Source organism: Pinus tabuliformis, chromosome 4_2, assembly GCF_031772625.1.
Source record: "Pinus tabuliformis cultivar Carrire ecotype Pingquan chromosome 4_2, CPIR1, whole genome shotgun sequence".
Lineage (NCBI taxonomy): Eukaryota > Viridiplantae > Streptophyta > Pinopsida > Pinales > Pinaceae > Pinus > Pinus tabuliformis.
In genome coordinates, this window is record NC_142304.1 from 523,528,734 (window position 1) to 523,547,517 (window position 18,784).

The window sequence follows — 18,784 nt, forward strand, 5'->3', positions numbered from 1 at the left end:
CCAAGTACAAGGCAAGTCATGACAAGCATCGAGTTGAGCATAGTTTTCAAGTTGGTGATCAAGTCTGGCTGTACATAAGCAAAGGAAAAATGTAGGGTGAAGGTAAGAAGCTATAACCAATAAGGTATGGACCTTTCAAGATACTTGATAAAATTGGTGAAAATGCTTTTCGCCTTGATTTGCTAGCTTATATGCAGATCTATTCAGTTGTTAATGCAGAAAACTTGAGATTGTATGAACCCTCATTTATTGAAGATCCTAAAGAGCAAATTCAGTTGCCTTATATTGAGGATCTATTGCCTGAGTATCTCGATGAGTTACAGAAGGACACAGTTCTGGACAGGAGGGTAAGAACTTCGCGTCGAGGGGATACTGAGTACCTGAGAGTAGGGCTCAAAGGTTCAAATCCAAGCAAAGCAAGATGGATAGAAATTGGACAAGTGAAGGAACTGTATCCTCACTTGATCGATGCCTAAAAACCAACTTTTGGTGGTCCAAAAGCTTTTCAGTGGGAAGGCGTGATCCAAAATGGATCTTGAATAAAACCTCTAAGTCTAAGTCTTCAAATATGTTAAAAAACACAAACAGAGCATGGCGAAGAAACAATGATAGAATGGCGGAAAACCCAAATACAACGAGGAGCGAAGAAGCGCAGCCTTAATACCCCAGAGCTGTTGGATCTACGGGATCAACGAACAAGATTGAATCGCATGTAAATCCAAGAATAGAACCAAGTCAAACTTCGGGCCAGAGAATCAATGGCTACGTTAGCAGGACATGTGGCAACCCGGGATAGAATCACAGGTTTCTAGTGATGTCAACGCAACAGATGAGGTGGCAGTCGGAGATTGGTTCACGACATCAAAGATGTGGAACAGGGTTAAAAGCAGAAAACGTGATTAATGAGGTTAAACACTATTTACCGCTAAACCTCATTAGGCAGCGGACTCGATGGATTTATGAATAAAACAATGAACCTTTTGAGTTCCGTGGTAAACGGTATTTCGGGCGGGCTTCAGGCGGTAAGTGGTATTGGAAGGGCTTCACCCAATTCCATACACCATTTGACACATAGCACGCTGCAGGAGAGAGAAAACCGCTTTTTCGGGTGGGTAATCTCCGTGCAAGTGGGCCACTCGAAATGGCCGTCAGCCGTTGGATTAGTGATCATGGATCAGACGGTGAAGAAGGCACGAGCTGTTTGATGATCGGGTTGGATGCGAACCATTGGATGAAGGCAAATCAAATGGTGCGGAATGTCAAAGGGCATTGGCAGACGAGGCATGACAGCCGTCCGATCCATCCGTTTCGGGATTCGTGTCAAAGGAAGGTCAACGACCAGGTCCACCCGTGCCCGCCGGTCCCTTCGTTGGTAAACCATTACAGTTTCCATGTTTTAAGGAGGGTAACAAAATGGTGTTAAAAGATGACGATTAACATAGAGAACTGAGGATTTCAGGGACAAAGAGTCAGAGAAAATGCACAGCTACGAACAGTTGACCAGAGGCACTAAGAGGGAGAGTCTGTGCACTCTTTAGACTCGAGGTTTTTTAGTGAAATCCCTGTGTAATATCATTGTTTGTTGTGTTATGGCTCTGATTGAGCTCACACTTGTAAACTATGTTCTTGAAGACATAATATAGAGGTCGACACTGAAAGCTAGACCAGGAGAAGTAGCCAGGAAGTCTGGTGAACTCCTTGATTATTTGCTGTGTTGATGTATTGAATTGTTATGTTTTCTAATTGTTAAATGTCTGTATTATTCGCAATCTTTTCGATCCACTTCACTAAGTAATATAGGCATTCCTGCACATGAGTCTGTAATACCATTGTCATTGGTTTAAAGATCATTTACAGATCACTCCTCTGGATCTTCGGGCTCATTCTTCTAGATCTTGGTGGTGGCAACAATGGCGTTGGGCTCTGCATCAATGATCTGCTTCCATTTGCCATTCCCCTTGTCAGGTTTTGACTCAGGATTGGAACATGCATCTGATTCAGAAGCCTTCAGTTCGGCCACCAGCGACTACTTGGTCCGACACTCACTTGTGTTGTGAGTGGGGTTCTTATGGAACTCACACCACTTTCTTGTGTCCTTCTTCGACTTCATGGTGTTGTTCATTTCTTGTGGCTTCGACGGGTTGTCTTGGGTCACCCTGCCTTGGCTTTGTCCTTTGGTCTTCGGATTCGCAGATCCAAAGTCTCACTTCTTCTGTTTGAACTTTTGCTCGATTTTGACAACGTATCAGTATGTCGTGCCGAGCGAGGAGATGTTCAGGAACTCCATCTCTTCCTGGATGTATCTGTGTAGGCAGCCGCGGTATTTGAGTACCAGATGCAGCTTAGAATCTTTGATACCCAACTGTGTGCGAAGGGTATGAAAAATGTTTGTGAACTCTGGCACATCTTGGTCCCTTCCCTGCCGCAACGTGGTCCACTTTATGTATTTGTCCTCATAGCTTTTGACAGGGTAGTACTACTCTTTGATGGCATCCCAGAAGGAATTCCAAGTAGGTGCGGCTAAGAACAGTGAGTCCATACTTTCATCCTTATGCTCACAGTAAGTTTCCCACCAGTCCTTGACATGGGGGGATGCTTTGAGAAGAGCGAAAACAATCTTTTCCTGACTTGAAAATTCATGAACAGAAAAATAACGCGCTAGCAAATGTAACCATTTATCTACGACATCTGCGTCTATCTGACCCTCGAATATGGGGATTTCAAAATAACTTGTACCTTAAAAGGGAGTGGCATTTCCAGAGTAGCTGCTAGAAGCCGATGCATTGCCTCTGGGTAGCCGCTGAAGGATCTGGGCAACGTTGTCCATCATCGCGTTCCTTTGTTGCTTGAGGGCTTCTTCAAGCAAGATTTTGATAGGATCTCCTTCCCCCTCATCTTTCTTTTCATCCGCCATGGGAGGCCATCGGGATTTGTGAGGCTGGTCTTGCAAAGGTTTGACCAGTTCAAGCCCTAACTTCTTATATCCCAACCTCATTGGGGACATGCAAAGAAAAACAGAGAAAAAGTAGACCGCTCTGATACCACTGATTCGGATTTAAAAAGGAACGCAACAAATCACAGAGATAACCATAAACACAGAGAAGCAGCGGAAATAATACTTCATTTCATTAATGTAAAATACTGAAATATGTTTACAAACAGTAATGGAAATAAACCAGCTAGGGCAATGGTAGCTTAACTCTGAGAAGAGATGTGGCAGCGACATGCCTCTGAAGTGTGTTACAATGAGGCTCGAAGGCCTATTTATTGTTGAGAAACAATGGAAAACCCTTAGCATCCCAAAACCTAACCCTAGAAAATGAAACAACAAATTGTGGGCCCCGTTTTGGGTAAGTTGGTACATCAACTTCCCAAGGTCGTAACTTTGGCACCCGATCTTTGTTTGACGCGTACAATAGTTCGTTAGAAAGATCTATTCGAGCACTACAACTTTGGGAAGAGCAATATGTGTCCATCCCAGATTTCCCAAAAAATGTCGTTTAGGGCCTCAAAATGGCTCCGGAAGTTCAGGACCCGAAAAACTGAAAGAGACAGTTGTGGGGGTCCAAGTGGGATAGGTGGGTGGCCACCAACATCCACTTGGATCATGCAGTGATTTGGGTTATTTGATATGTCGCACGAGGACCCGCCACCCCCAAAAATACTCACGTACACTACGTCCCCGCGTTTCGGGGACTTTTGGACCCTTAGGAAACATCCCCAAACTGTTGGGGACTTGCTAGTCGTCCCTAAGACATTCCAGATAGATATCAGGGATGTTCCAAATAGATTTTATGGATGTTTTTGGCAAATTTCAAGGGTTTTCTAGGTAGATTTTAGGGATGTTTTGGGAAAGTTTTAGGGATAATCCAAGCACAGAGCTTCAATTTTGACAATCATGGACATTGATGATTGAACAATATGATCATTTTTCCCATTCATTTTTTTGGAATGCATTGAATCTAAATTTTTTGTACAAGTTGCAGCTCAAAACATGGGTTTTGTATGATGGGTTTCATTTTGGATTTCTAGTGATTTAGATATTGTATTTTCAATGGTAAAATTACAAAAAGCACCCTCCATGTCAAGAAAACAGAAAATACAACGTTTTAAAAGGATGATCCTTGTGGTTATTTTTCTTGTTCTTTCTTAGGATCATCTCAGCTTTTACATATTGTATGTGGGTTTCGAGGACTCATTCAAGTTCAGTGCTTCCATCATCCCAACCCCAAGCATTGTGAAAACAATCAGATAGTTGTGAATTGGATTGAGTACTAAATGTTTAAATAAATTCTTATTCAATCCCCTTCTTAATCTGAAATATGAATTTAATATCATTAGAAAACCAAATTATTTTATAGTGGTTTTCAACACAACTATAAAAGTTTGCAAAATATATTGAAAAGGAAATGCCTTTTGTGTTTAACATAGTCATCATTAACAAGAAATATGAGGGAAAAAAACTAATATAAAGACAATTCTCCTTGATAGATTGTTCATGGACCTTATTACAAATTTAATGTAGTTACGCTTAAGTTTCTTAAAGCTAAAACTCATGTCTAGTGGCCAATAATGGAATGTCACTCAATCCTTTTTCAAATTGTTTGAGATTTTAATTGGCGAGTGTAAGGGTTGTGCATAATATTAGCTTGAAACAACTACAAATGTTAATATTTAATTCCACACACACATATATATATATATATACTCATCCCCAACCGCGTCCCTGAAAATTTGGAGGTGTGCTCTAGCCGTTCTAGGGACTCATCCCCGTCCCCTGAATATATATATATATATATATATATATAGTTGTCGCCAACCCTCTCCCATGAAGATTTGGGCATGCGCTCTAACCATTCCGGGGACTGGTCCCCCGTCCCCAAAACCAGTGCAACATAGCTTATTTGTTTACAAACATGACTGCGGTGTAGGAGGCTGCTGCCAAATTGGCCATCTTGTTAGCGTGCACAATCATCCTCAACAGTGTACAACCAGTTCTCATCGATAAACTCCATATCATCGAAGCTCTTCAAATTTCCATTTCTTAGTTTCCATATGAATTCTTTTGAGATGTTTTGAGATTTATAATCTTAGTTTTTAATGAATTTATCGCCTTAGCTTAGAGATGAAGTTCTTTTGTTATTGATTTCTGAACTTGTATATTTTATTTCCATTCAGGTGTGGTGGTTGGATTAGTAAAACAATATATTATTGCTCATGTAAACATTGTATGCTACTATTTAATTGGTCTTCAGGTTGGCTTCATATTAGGTTCTCTTTCATTTAAGTATAATAGTGAGTACACTTTACTATGAGGATCATTGTTTTATCAATTTTCATGGATGTAAATTTTATTTTGGCATGGGTATTGAATGTTTAATGTTATATTGTTTATTATGTTTACAATACTAGTTGTAAGGGATTTTGGATCGGAATGATTTCACAACTGCAATTCAAACCATTGTCCTCATATTTATTTCAAGGAAAACAAATTGGGAAAAGGAGCTAATTTTTTTCTCCCATTATATAGGTTAATGATAAATCATTTTTTTATTTGTTTAAATCAATTTAAAAAAAAATCAAACTCTGGATAAAGAGTTGAAGCCATGAGAATAAATGTATTCTTCTTGGGCTTAGAGTATGCCCTAAAACTGCTTTTGCTTGGTTAAGAGCTAGTCTTTCTCGGACATAAGGAAATGGGTTAATGACCAAAGACCCAGATTCATCTGACAGAAGTGAAATCCCGCCCCCTTACAAACCACCAAGGGGTTATTCTAGGTGGCGTGGTTTTCCTTGAATAATGGTGATGATTCAACTTGCATTCACGAATAAAAGTCAAAGATGGTTTTCCTCATTACTGGTTTGACAATTGAGTTATGATATGTTTTCCAAACCTGTTTAAAAAAATATGTATCCCTCCTCCCAACCTCACGAATTTGTATTAAGTATTATTTTTTTTTCTTTTTAAATTTTCTTGGTTTCTAGGGGATACAAATCCATCATAAAGCGACAACAATATTGTCAGAAATATTTTTCAAAGGAATAAATTACTATCAAACTATTTTACACAATTTTATGTGGTGAAAATGCGCTTGTTTTAATCTTTTTTTTAAAGAAATATGATGATACAATATTTTCGAAAATTATTATTCTTGATTATTTTAAATGCATTTTGAATATATTAATGAATTCGAGGTTCTCAAAAGTTTTTAAACATCCAATTTTAATAAGTTTGACCATTCAAATTTATCATTTTAATGAAATTTTAATTAAAATTCAAAAATTCAAACAAAACATGAAGAAATAAATAAATGTATAAATGTATTGAAATATTTAAATACAACTTTTATTAAGTTGATATTGTAAATTATTATTTAATATTACTATCTAAAAGAAATGTAATATTAAAATTAGTTTTTAAAAGATTAAAATTAAGTTGTATTAAAGTTGTAATTACAAAATGCTAACAGAAAATGGAATATTTAAAAATGTATATCAGATAAATTAATTAAATTTTTATCAAAATATGTTTGATACTTATTGCAATTAAAGTTAGTTTTAAAAAACGAATTGGTAGGCCAATTTATGAGGATCTCATTCTCCCCATGTTCTATGAGGTTGTGGGTTGAAAAAAATTGGAAATCCATGATCAAGGGTTTTGTCATTTCAACTTTATGTGGAAAATGTTTTTTTTTTATTCTTTTTTTTCGAGAAAAAAGATGATTATGACTTGATCTTTCGAAGAGGGCCTTACTTCATGGGGGCCAAGGGTTATATCTAAACCGATGGAACCCAGATTTTAACCTTGAAAGTGATGTCCCATTTGTCATCCCTATTTGGGTAAAGATCCATTTTTTGCCCCCACACTACTAGTATGACACTACTTTTAGAAATATGACAATTCACTTGGGAAATACATTAATCAAGTCGAGCCACCAGAGGAGCTCTTCTCCTTTGTAAGGATATGTGTGGAGGTAGATATGGATAAGGGACTCCCAACAACAATAACCCTAAATCTAGATATTTGAACCCATATTCAGGAGGTTGACTACTATCATTTTTCTTTTAAATGGAAAGTTTACCATGAATATGGCCACTTTGCAAGAAGCTACAAAATGAAGCAGGAGGATCTTAGCAAAAACAAGGAAATGAAGGAGAAAAATGGCAACAAAAAAAGAAGAGAAGAGGGCACGCTAAACAAGAGAACAATTTTCCAAACCAAGCAGATCATAATGGGAACAAAGGGAAAGGATCAATTTTCCCTAATCAATCCACTCCGGTGGAAGGGGAAGGATCTATTAAAAGCCAAAAAGAGAAAAATAACAGCTTCGAGGCTCTCAATTTGGTGGCAGGAGAAGGGGAAATTCTCGAATCAATGTATAAGAATAGGTACAAAATCTGGGACCAGTGTGTGAACTTGAGAAAAATGATGAATCCATGTTTCCATTAGAAAATAGTCCAATACCAGCGTAGAAAATAATGGAATATTCCTTACAAGATGAACCATTTCTCTCCCCTGAAAGATCCAAATGGAGGCCTTCCATTCCAAGCTTAATTGAAGAAAAGTTGGAGGTAGAGAAGGAAAACGAATTAGAAAGGCTCCAATGAAAGGATGATAGATGGACCAATAAAGAGGTAGGGCATGGAAAAATAGAGAAGGATAAGGAAATGGGAACACAGGAAATATTAGATCCAAAACTAAAGGGATATAGAAATACCAAAAAGAAGGCAACTCAACTATTCAAGAAGGGGCTAATCATATAGCAAGTAAGTAATGAGGGTCCTCTCCTAAGATTGCATGGGATTGGGGTCAGAAAAAAGGATGAAGAAAGTGAAATATTTGATTAATATGGTCAAATTAGGCCATCAATTATCCATTAATGGAGTCTAATAACTCAAAAACTAATTTAACCCAATGAAAATCAACTCATTGGAAAATGGGAGGCCCTAGAGGGATCATGGAAACTAGAAGATATCTATGATATACAAGGAGGTTAAGAGCATCCAGATTTACCCCTCGGGCTAATGGTTCATAGTCATCAATGAACCTCCTCAGGACTCCAACAGGTTGATGGTCATCAAGAACCTTATTATCAATCAATAATTTATGTTTTGTAAATGTTGTGTTATGTTGGGGCAATTTTGTAAGATATACACCTACATAAACCCCATTTTGGTCACTCAACAATATGCTCCTTAGGAAAGTTTAACACATCTCTTGGACAAGAGAAAAATGATAGAATTTTTGAAGTTGGTATGTAATTCCTGATGCATTTTTAAAGCCACGAGCCAGGCACATATTTTTATAATATAAACATTCTTTCTAGTTTAAATAAATAAATAAATAAATACAAAAATTATTTATCAACAAAACTAGTAGCACCTAATAACTTTGGAATATCACTATTTTTATAAGTTATAATTAACATATATATATATATATATATATATATATATATATATATTAAAGCATAAATTAGATCATACACCAACTCTAACCATTGATAGAAACAAAATTGTACTTGAATTTGAAATTTAGAATTGGTTGGAAAAGATCCACCCTTAGCTAAACATTATCCCAAGCATTCCTCAAATTGTGGATGCATGGATAGCATGTGAAATGACAAGTTCATGATCATAGTTTCAAATATTCTACATAGTTTTTATCAGTCACTACCATAGTAGGTTTCTTGCAGAGTAACCATTGTCCATTTATGAAGTTGATGGGGGGATAGATCTCCTTGCGAGATGATAAAGGTGAGATAGAGATCGATTAAACCATTTGAACATGTTTGTCTGCATCATTGCCAATTATTATTAGTTTATTAAGGTTTATCTTCCATTATTGCTAGTGATTATTTAAAGATAGGCATACAACAGCGTAAACTACTAGCTTTTAAATTGATACTTTTGCATTTTTTCTTCTAGTTCCTTAATGACCTCCTAAGCTACTGACCACCATGCATGCATGAAAGCATCTCCCATCTAATCAAAATGAAGGTGATAAGAATATTTTTCCAATAATATCATTACAACTAAGTTTTCATCAATTATGTAGTCAAGAATGGCAAAGAACCCCATTGCATTATTCGATTGCTTGTTTGGTCATAAAAACTATAGGTTCTTGAGCAACCAAAAAATTGAATTGAAATTGGTACTTTGGTTGCTATGCTACTGATGGTAAATTGGTATTGTTCTAGCTAGTTCGTCATTATAACTTATTGCAATCTTGATATAGGAATAGAGAATGAGACAATGAATGACAAGAAGTAGCGAGGAAGAGATTAAACCATGGGATGTGTTACCCCATATATTGAATGAGAAGTAAATTTTTTATTTTCATAAAATGACAAGGTTTTTCGTGATGACATATTTAGATGATGATGAACCTAAAATATACACATTTTATCTTTAAATGAGATGTTGCATGGATCATCTTACTTTATCATGGTGATGTGTGGGATTCTATACATTAGCTCATTGGTTTATATGGTGGACTATCTTGGTGCATGTTTATCTCTTCATGGTTGCACTTGGTTCTCATATGGATAGTGATGGCATGCTCTTTGGTGCTTTGATATTGGTGGATGGCCCATTTATTATTGCCCTTTATATATTGCATGCCTTTTCTTCATGGATCAACTTATTGGATGATGTTTGCACATTTGTCTCACATGAGCAACCTTGTCATCATGATATTTGAATATTTATATAGGGTGATTAGTCATGACATTGTTTTTATGTGATGAGATGTGGTTGTTGTAGAAGAGTGCACTGATACTTGACATGTCTATCTTGCTAATATTGTTTGATGTAATAGGAACCACATTCATAAGGTGCATGCCCCTTTCCCCTCTTGTCACATGGACTTGATGCATACTACTTGTTGTTTTAATGAAGCGACATAAGGTTTTGAGGTGAACTTGGTATGCTTTTGACACTTCTCTTTGAGGAGAACTTCACTTATCTTTCAACAAAAATTGACATAGTTATGATTCTTATAAAATATGTTGTGGGAAAATTTTTGCTATATTTTGGCCTCTTGTTTAAAGGCATCTTGCTATTTTGAGACTTGATCCACACATGGGAGACATACTCATCTACTATTTTTGGAGGTTGGTATATGGTCAATTCCTCATCTAAAGGAGGTACCGTTCTATCTAGCTCTATTCTTGGAGGTGGTTGCTAAAAAACTCCATTATTTAACTTGTCTATTAGAGTTAGTTAGGGCATTGTTGTATTGTTTTTTAGGGTATTTTAGTGTAACCTCTTGGAGGAAATTCTGGATCTCAACAACTCATTACTACTTTTAGTAAGAAAGTTGTCGATAGGGTTATATTATTGTAATTCCTTGGAGGACTAGGATTTAGGAAAAAAAATACTTGTTTATCATAAAAGGAGATAAATTTAAAACCTATATAAGGATTTACTCTCTCCATTTATGAGGTGTGAGTGAAAGAGATCACAAGTATTGGAATATAATTGTTTTATCTCTATTTAAGTTTTATGGAATGTATGTGCAACTTTGTTACACACATGGTTGATATATTTCATGCATATTGGTATCTTTTATTTCAACTTTGATACACACATGGTTGATAAACAAAGAAATGGCTTCCTCGTTAGGAAATGGTTCAGAAGGTTCATTTGAGAACTCTTCGGGGGTGTTCAAGCGTGAAATAAAGCAAATGATGTCACACATAGGAGGGAAAATCATTTCTAAAGATAGGTCCCATTTCTCTATTGTAATGCACCAATTAGAAAGTATGAGGAAAGATATGGAAGTTGTGCAGGTCACCACGAATGTAATTATGACCAAAATTGAGACCCTGGATCGAAGGGTAGAAAACACAGAGGAAAAGGTGGAAACAATGGTTGTCTCCATCTTGAAGGAGGCATTTGGGCTTGGGGAGGATGGTGATAATGAGAACGACAGTGGCGCTCAAGACACCCCTTCTTAAGAGAATACAATACACCTAGACATTCACTTGGACAATACACCTGGAAACCTCGTGGAGGCAGTGGAGGGAGGAATGCTAGCAGAACCTGAGGCAACAGAGATGGATGAAGCATGACAACTAGTTTTAGAAGATGCAAACTAGTTAGTTATCTCATTTTGTTTTTTAATGCAATGTAAGTATGTAATGTTTAATGGGACCTTTTGGCGACTATATAAGAATAATGTAGTAGAAGAAATAGGCAAGAAATCTCAGAATATCTTCTGCCTATGGCCAGAGCAATTTTGCAGGGAGATGAACATGATGTTGCTTATGAATATACTAGTTCCAGCCAAAATCTAATTTTGTTATTAGAAAAAATGGTTCTTTAATATATATATATATATATATTTGTTATTATTTATATAATTATTAAAAGTCACAAAGAGCCAAATTATTATAGCCACTTTTACACTACACACCTAATAATTATTAATGTAATTGATATATACTTATTTACTTATATCAACCACATTTACTATTGTAATTGTATATGTAATTTATATAAGCCTATCAACCACATTAATAAATATGATTGTGTCGGTTAACAAAAATAATTTGAAAGTTTGTCACCCCTTGATGAGGAAGCTTTGTCTCGTAGTAATTGTATATGTAATTTATATAAGCCTATCAACCACATTAATAAATATGATTGTGCAGGTTAACAAAAATAATTTGAAAATTTGTCACAATCTTTGTTTGGTAGTAATTGTATATGTAATTTATATAAACCTATCAACCACATTAATAAATATGATTGTGCCATTTAACAAAAATAATTTGAAAGTTTGTGGCAAGCTTTGTCTCGTAGTAATTGTATAAGTAATTTATATAAGCCTATCAACCACATTAATAAATATGCTTGTGCTGGTTAACAAAAATAATTTGAAAATTTGTTGCAAGTTTTGTCTCGTAGTAATTGTATCTGTAATTTATATAAACCTATCAACCACATTAATAAATATGATTGTGCCACCCAACAAAAATAATTTGAAAATTTGTGACAAGCTTTGTCTCGTAGTGATTGCATATGTAATTTATATAAGCCTATCAACCACATTAATAAATATGATTCTGACACTTAACAAAAATAATTTGAAAATTTACCGCCTCTTGATGAGAAGCTTTGTCTCGTTTGCATCAAAACGTTATGAAATAAAATGATAAGCACATTGAACTTTATCGAAGAATCGATACCGTTCCATTCCTTTCGCTAATTAAAAATTCGGCCATTGACGTTGAGATGTTATGTTGCGTGGCTAACAGACGGGCACGTACGTCTGTCTCCAAATAAGGTATGTCTGTATACACAGGAATTTGATGGTGACGATTCTTTATCCAATGTAAGGTGTCTGGCAGTACATGGCCCCAGTTGCTTTCTCACTGTTGGGACAGACGGTACGGAGGAGCCCTAGTTCTGAATGAAGAAATTGATACTCTGCTTGTTGGAAGTCAGAGGGCCGTGGATAACGTGAGAGCGGGCCTGGAATTTGACGTCTCACAGGACGTATTTTGCATTTAAAAACATATTTGACAGTTGAAAAATTTTCACTATCAAATTTGACGTGTGTTATAATAGTTAAACTGTCAAAATGACTTCTAATTTCAAAGTCAAACTATCAAAATCTATAATACCTTAAGCGCCAATAAAGGTAGCTTATAGTAGAATATTATGATACCTCATTCCAGTGTACTATTGGTACAAATTATAGTACATTATATTAACTTTATATCACTAGATTGGTGATAACACCAAATGCTGTGACATTTTAACACTGAATTTATGCTCCTATTTATTAGGATACCAAACTCTATAAGTCTGTAATTAGTATTATTTTTCTCTTATTGTTATGGGATTTTCATTCTGAACTTTTGGGGTTCAAGAGCTTGTTTAGTTATTATTAACCAATATTGGGTTTCAATTCGATCTGGAATGTGCACGGAAGTAGTAAGTTGACAGTTCCATCCTTCTATGCATCATTGCCTCCTTGCGCAAGAATGGGCTGCTGAAGAAAGCTTATGAGCTCTCGGTGCTTTGGGATGCTAAAGTGGGACTTATATATTTTTCCCCAATAGGGAAGTTATACGAATTCAGCATGAGTATTTTCCTTAACTATTAGATTTCTCTCCTACATAATTCTTTGGAATATTTGACTTCTCTTTTATTTGCTAGACTGTTAATGTGTATTTCCCTAGACTGAATGTTTGATTTTTCTCTTTATTATTTCTTAGCCTCTATTTACATAAAGTAATGAAAGCGTTTTAGGGATAACTGTAAAGGGATCTACTCTTGGAAAGTCTCGGCCATTATTTTGGATATAACATGAATACGCAGTTAGATACATGTTTGATTATCGTTAGATATACTTTTTATTATTGTTTCACAGTTCCACATAAATGATTCATTGTTCTTTCATGTTGCATTGCAGAGAAAATTTTCAGCATAACTGTCTAGTGTTAACTGGTTAAAGGTCAAAGGCATTAGCTTTTATTCTGGACTTGTAAAGCTTTAGGTTGATGATATTTCAGAACTGAAATGTAGTCATTAGGCCAAGTTCCAACGGTTTCCATGCCGAAGAAGGCTTTCCTTACCCTAAAACTCGAATAGACTTATACTATGGTTTCAAAGCAATAGAAATTGATAACTCCTTTGTATCCATTTATTTAATTTCTCATTGATAACTCTTTTGTATCCATTTATTTAATTTCTCATTAATAACTCCTTTGTATCCATTTATTTAATTTCTCAATTAGCAATGTGTGTAGGGAAAATATTCAATGCCCTCAACATTTGTGAAAACGAGGTATTTCTCTTAACTGAGGAGAGGTTGTAGTTTTTAGTTGGTAGAGGCTGCAGTTTTTAGTTGGCATTCTGCACTATATGAAACAATTTGGAAAGTGGTAGTGTGATTAAGGAGGTTGACATTTTCAAATTTACTTAGAACGTAAAATGAAGTACAAAGAAAATACAAAAACATCATGAAATTTTTGTCTCTCGAGCGAAAGGGATTTGGAATTCCAGGCCTGGTGAGGAGTATTCGTTCTTATAAATACATTAGTGTATAAATTCTAGTTCTTATAAATACATTAGTGTATAAATTCTAGAGTCTTATCCTCTTAGTATCCAAATTCGATGGATATAGACCGTCCATTGATTTTGAGTTTCCCTACTGTACCATTGAATAACATTATTTAACCATATAGTCATTTGTAGTCCTCCATTATGGAAGAAGGGCAGCTCTCTAGTCCTCTCGTCCAAAATGAAACCGATAGAAGCAGAGAGGATGATTTGTCGGCAGCTACCAGCAGAAGATCGTTTTGGTTGGAGTCGAAAGCTATATGGGGCATTGCAGTGGCGGCTATCGTCAGTCGAGTAGCAACCTCCGGATTAACTGTGATTATGCAGGCATTCGTGGGGCACATCGGTGACTTGGAACTGGCAGCGTTTTCTTTGGTGGTGTGTCTCATTGTAGGCTTCGACTCTGGCATATGGTGAGTACATCGGTGACTTGGAACTGGCAGCGTTTTCTTTGGTGGTGTGTCTCATTGTAGGCTTCGACTCTGGCATATGGTGAGTATGACCTTTAAGTTTTTATTTGTTCTAATCTGATTTTTTTCTGATACAATGAAATTCTAATCGGATAGGCACATTATTGATATTTTTTTTTTTGGTTTTTCCACATTAATATTAGTTATATTCTAGAGAAAAACCACTCGTAGCAAGTTATTTTTCATGTAAAAATTATTTCCAAAAAAAACATATTAATCGAGATAAAACTATAAGCTTGGTAGGAAGAATAATAGCCACTCCTCTTACCCAACATATATGATGGAAAGTTGATGACTTACCCAACCTGTATGCACGGTTATGCCCACCTCACTCAGCTTCACCTGTGTTGTTGTAAATTCTACCTGGTATTTAGAATCATGTATATAATTTGTGTAACAAACAGGGTTGTAGGGAGAAATTGCTGTTAAATTTATGTTTTGTGCTATTAATTTTGCTTCAACCGATAGGAATGGGATCATGTATATAATTTGTTCACCAAACAGGGTCGCAGGGGAAGTGCTTTTAAAACTTAAATGTATGTTTTATACTTTAATCTTGCTTTAACAGATTGGAATGGGGAATACGCTTGGGACTCTTTGTGGGCAAGCTGTTGGCGCAAATAAACACCATATGCTCGGAATATATCTCCAACGCTCTTGGATTATACTCCTGGGATTCGCAGTGCTTCTTCTTCCCCTGTTTCTCTTTACAACCCCTATTCTCAGGCTCCTGGGACAGCCTGAGGATGTCGCTCAACTATCCGGGAGAGTAGCATTGTGGTGCATTCCGCTTCACTTTTCATTTCCATTCTACTATGCCATTCGGAGATATTTAATTTCACAGAGAAAGAACAGTATCATAGCATGGTCAGCTGCAGTTGGAACAGTTGTCTCCGTTCTGTTAAATTGGCTCTTTGTCTTGAAGTGGAATATGGGCCTCAATGGCGCACTTGCCTCACTAGACATTGGGTGGTGGATACCTGCCATTATCCAATTCCTGTATGTTACCTGTGGAGGGTGTCCACTCACATGGCTTGGATTTTCCAGGGAAGCCTTTTACGAACTTTGGCCATTTCTAAAACTATCTGTTTCATCTGGTGTCATGTTATGGTGAGTAATTTTGAGCTTCGTAGAACGTATTTACGTGAGTAGCTTATGCATTGGGATTTCTAATGTTTTCCATTGTTGTAAACAGCTTGGAGCTTTGGTATTACAGAATTTTGGTTCTGATGACAGGACAAATAAAGAACACGGAAGTTATTGTTGATTCACTATTTAGTATGCAATTTGGTTTTTAGATATCCTTCTTTCGTCTTTATATGATACAGAAGGAACCATTAACATTAATTGTGAAAAATGATGTGGTAGTAATATACTCTATGAAATCAACTCAGTGTACACTCTGAAATGGCCCCATATAGATTAGTGTCAGCGCAGTAGCGATTGACGTCGTTAGTCAAGTCAGTGTTGATCATGAAATGTATATATAGGTTACGGTTAATGGAGGTAGCAATCCACGGCAAAGATTATTTATTAATGTGGTCAGGTTCCAACTAGTGTGGAAGCAATTCACACCATCAATCAGTCATAAATGATAATTACTCTATGAAGCTATGTTGCACGGGGACTGTCCCCCAAATATATTCACGTACCTTGAGTCCTCGTGTTTCGGGGATTTTTGGATCTTTCCGAAATGTTCTCAAATTTATTAGGAATTTGGGAACTTGCTAGCCGTGGGAATTTGTTAGCCGATTTAAAGATGTTCCGATAGATTTCAGGGATATTTTTGGCAGATTTCAAAGATTTTCTACGTAGATTTCATTTCAAAGATGTTTTGGGAAGATTTTAGGATAATCCAAGTACATAGCTTTAATTTTGACAATCACGAATATTGATGATTAAACATTATGATCATTTTTCCCCTCTTGAATCTAAATTTTTATAGCAAAACATGAGTTTTGTATGATGAGTTTAATTTTGGATTTTTAGTGATTTAGATATTGGGTTTTCAATGAAATAATTACAAAAAACACCCTCTATATCAAGAAAACAGAAAATACAATGTTTTAAAAGGTTGATCCTTGTGGTTATTTTTCTTGTTCTTTCCTAGGATCATCTCAACTTTTACATATTGTATGTAGTTTTTGAGGACTCATTCAAGTTCAGTGCTTCCATCATCCCAACCCCAAGCATTGTGAACAATCAGATAGTTGTGAATTGGATTGAGTACTAAATGTAAAAATAAATTCCTATTCAGCCCCTTCTTAATCTGAAATATGGATTTAATATTGTATGTAGTTTTCGAGGACTCATTCAAGTTCAGTGCTTCCATCATCCCAACCCCAAGCATTGTGAACAATCAGATAGTTGTGAATTGGATTGAGTACTAAATGTAAAAATAAATTCCTATTCAGCCTCTTCTTAATCTGAAATATAGATTTAATATCATTAGAAAACTAAATTATTTTATTGTACTCTTCAACGCCCCTATAATAATTTGCAAAACCTACTGAAAAGATAATTCCTTGTTTAACATAGTTATCATTAACACGAATGGGCTCATGTCTAGTGGCCAATAATGGAATGTCAGTCAACCCATTTTCAAATTGTTTAGGCCAATAATAAAATGTCAGTCAACCCATTTTCAAATTGTTTAGGCCAATAATGAAATGTTAATTAACCTATTTTCAAATTGTTTGTTAATTAACTTATTTTCAAATTGTTTGAGATTTTAATGAGCAGTATAAAGATTTTAATGAGCAGTATAAAGATTTTAATTAGCAATATAAAAATTATACATAATAGCTTAAAACAACTACAAATGTTAATATTATATATATAAAGGGCGCTCTAGCTGTTCTACTGTTAAATAACATGAATTAAATTATAGATTGAAAAAAATTAGAAATAATTGTTTGAATTAATTTTGATATATTTTGAAATCTTAACGATAAGAATTAGTTGAACAATTGATTTTGTTTCTATTTTATATATTCTTAAAATTTGCATAAATAAATAAATAAATAAATAAATAAATAAATAAATATAAATATATATATATATATATATATATTTGAAATTATTTTGAGTAAGTGGTCGATCCAAAAAAGTTAAATACTGCTCACAGGGTTAATTATCATCAAGTCAATTTATTTTTTTAAGCTATAACAGAATAAGCGCTCGCATTCAAATTAAAGTATATTCTGCCTGAATACCTTACCCTTACAGCTTGAACATCAACGATTGGGAGCTGACTATACCGCTTGGCTTTTTCGCTGCAACCAGGTAATTCCCTTAAACTTTAAACTGGTAAGCCCCAGCATCTGTTGAAGAGCACCCTTACATTCCCTTTTCCGGTTATTTGTTTACAAACAGCACTGCGGTGCACGCAGCTGTTGCCAAATCGGCCATCTTGTACAGCCTGTTCTCAACGGTAAACTGCATATCATCATAACCTCTTCAAATTTCCATTTCTTAGTTTGCATATGATTTCTTTTGAGATGTTTTGAGATTTATAATCTCTAATTTATCGTCTTATATTAGAGATGAAGTTTTTTTGTTATTGATTTCTGAGGTTGTGTTTTTATTTCCAATCAGGTGTGGCGGTTGGATTAGGAAAACAGTATATTGTTGCTTATGTAAACATTATATGCTACTATTTAACTGGTCTTCCATTCGGCCTTATATTAGGTTTTGTGTTTCAATTAAGTATAAGGGTGAGTACACTTTACTATGGTTTTCATGGATGTAAATTTTATTTTGGCATGGATATGAATGTGTAATATTATATTTATATTGTTTCATATGTTTTCAATACTGGTTGGTCACAGGGGATTTGGATGGGAATGATTTGCGGAACTGCAATTCAAACTATTGTCCTCGTATTTATTACATGGAAAACAAATTGGGAGAAAGAGGTAAGTTTTTTCTCCTATTATAGGTTAACCATTAATCATTTTTTATATTTTTTTAATCAAATTTTGTATGAAGAGCTGAAGTCATGAGAAAAAAAGAAATTATTTTAACGTCCATCAGGCTAAAGTCTTGTTTTTTTTAAATTTCCTGATTTTCAAGTAATGCAGATCAATCATCAAGGACTACAATGTCGGCAAGAGCATCTTCACCAGGCCAATAAATCAGTATCAAGATGTTTTCTAACGAATTTATGTGGGAAATTTAATTGTTTTTTATTTTTCTAATCATCATGATATCATATTTGATAACATTATTAATTTTTA

The 18,784-nt window shown here is 35.3% G+C and overlaps 1 protein-coding gene across 1 annotated transcript; it reads left to right on the plus strand.

Annotated features, from left to right (window-relative positions):
* Positions 1–1,141: 1,141 nt before the first annotated feature.
* On the plus strand, positions 1,142–15,856 carry LOC149170289 (protein DETOXIFICATION 27-like). Its single transcript, XM_089425504.1, has 7 exons — positions 1,142–1,372; positions 12,264–12,292; positions 12,393–12,504; positions 14,212–14,489; positions 14,550–14,568; positions 15,115–15,656; positions 15,742–15,856. The coding sequence occupies exons 1-7, from the start codon at positions 1,142–1,144 to the stop codon at positions 15,842–15,844; spliced, it is 1,314 nt and encodes a 437-aa protein (XP_089281630.1). The 3' UTR covers positions 15,845–15,856.
* The last annotated feature ends 2,928 nt before the right edge of the window (positions 15,857–18,784 follow it).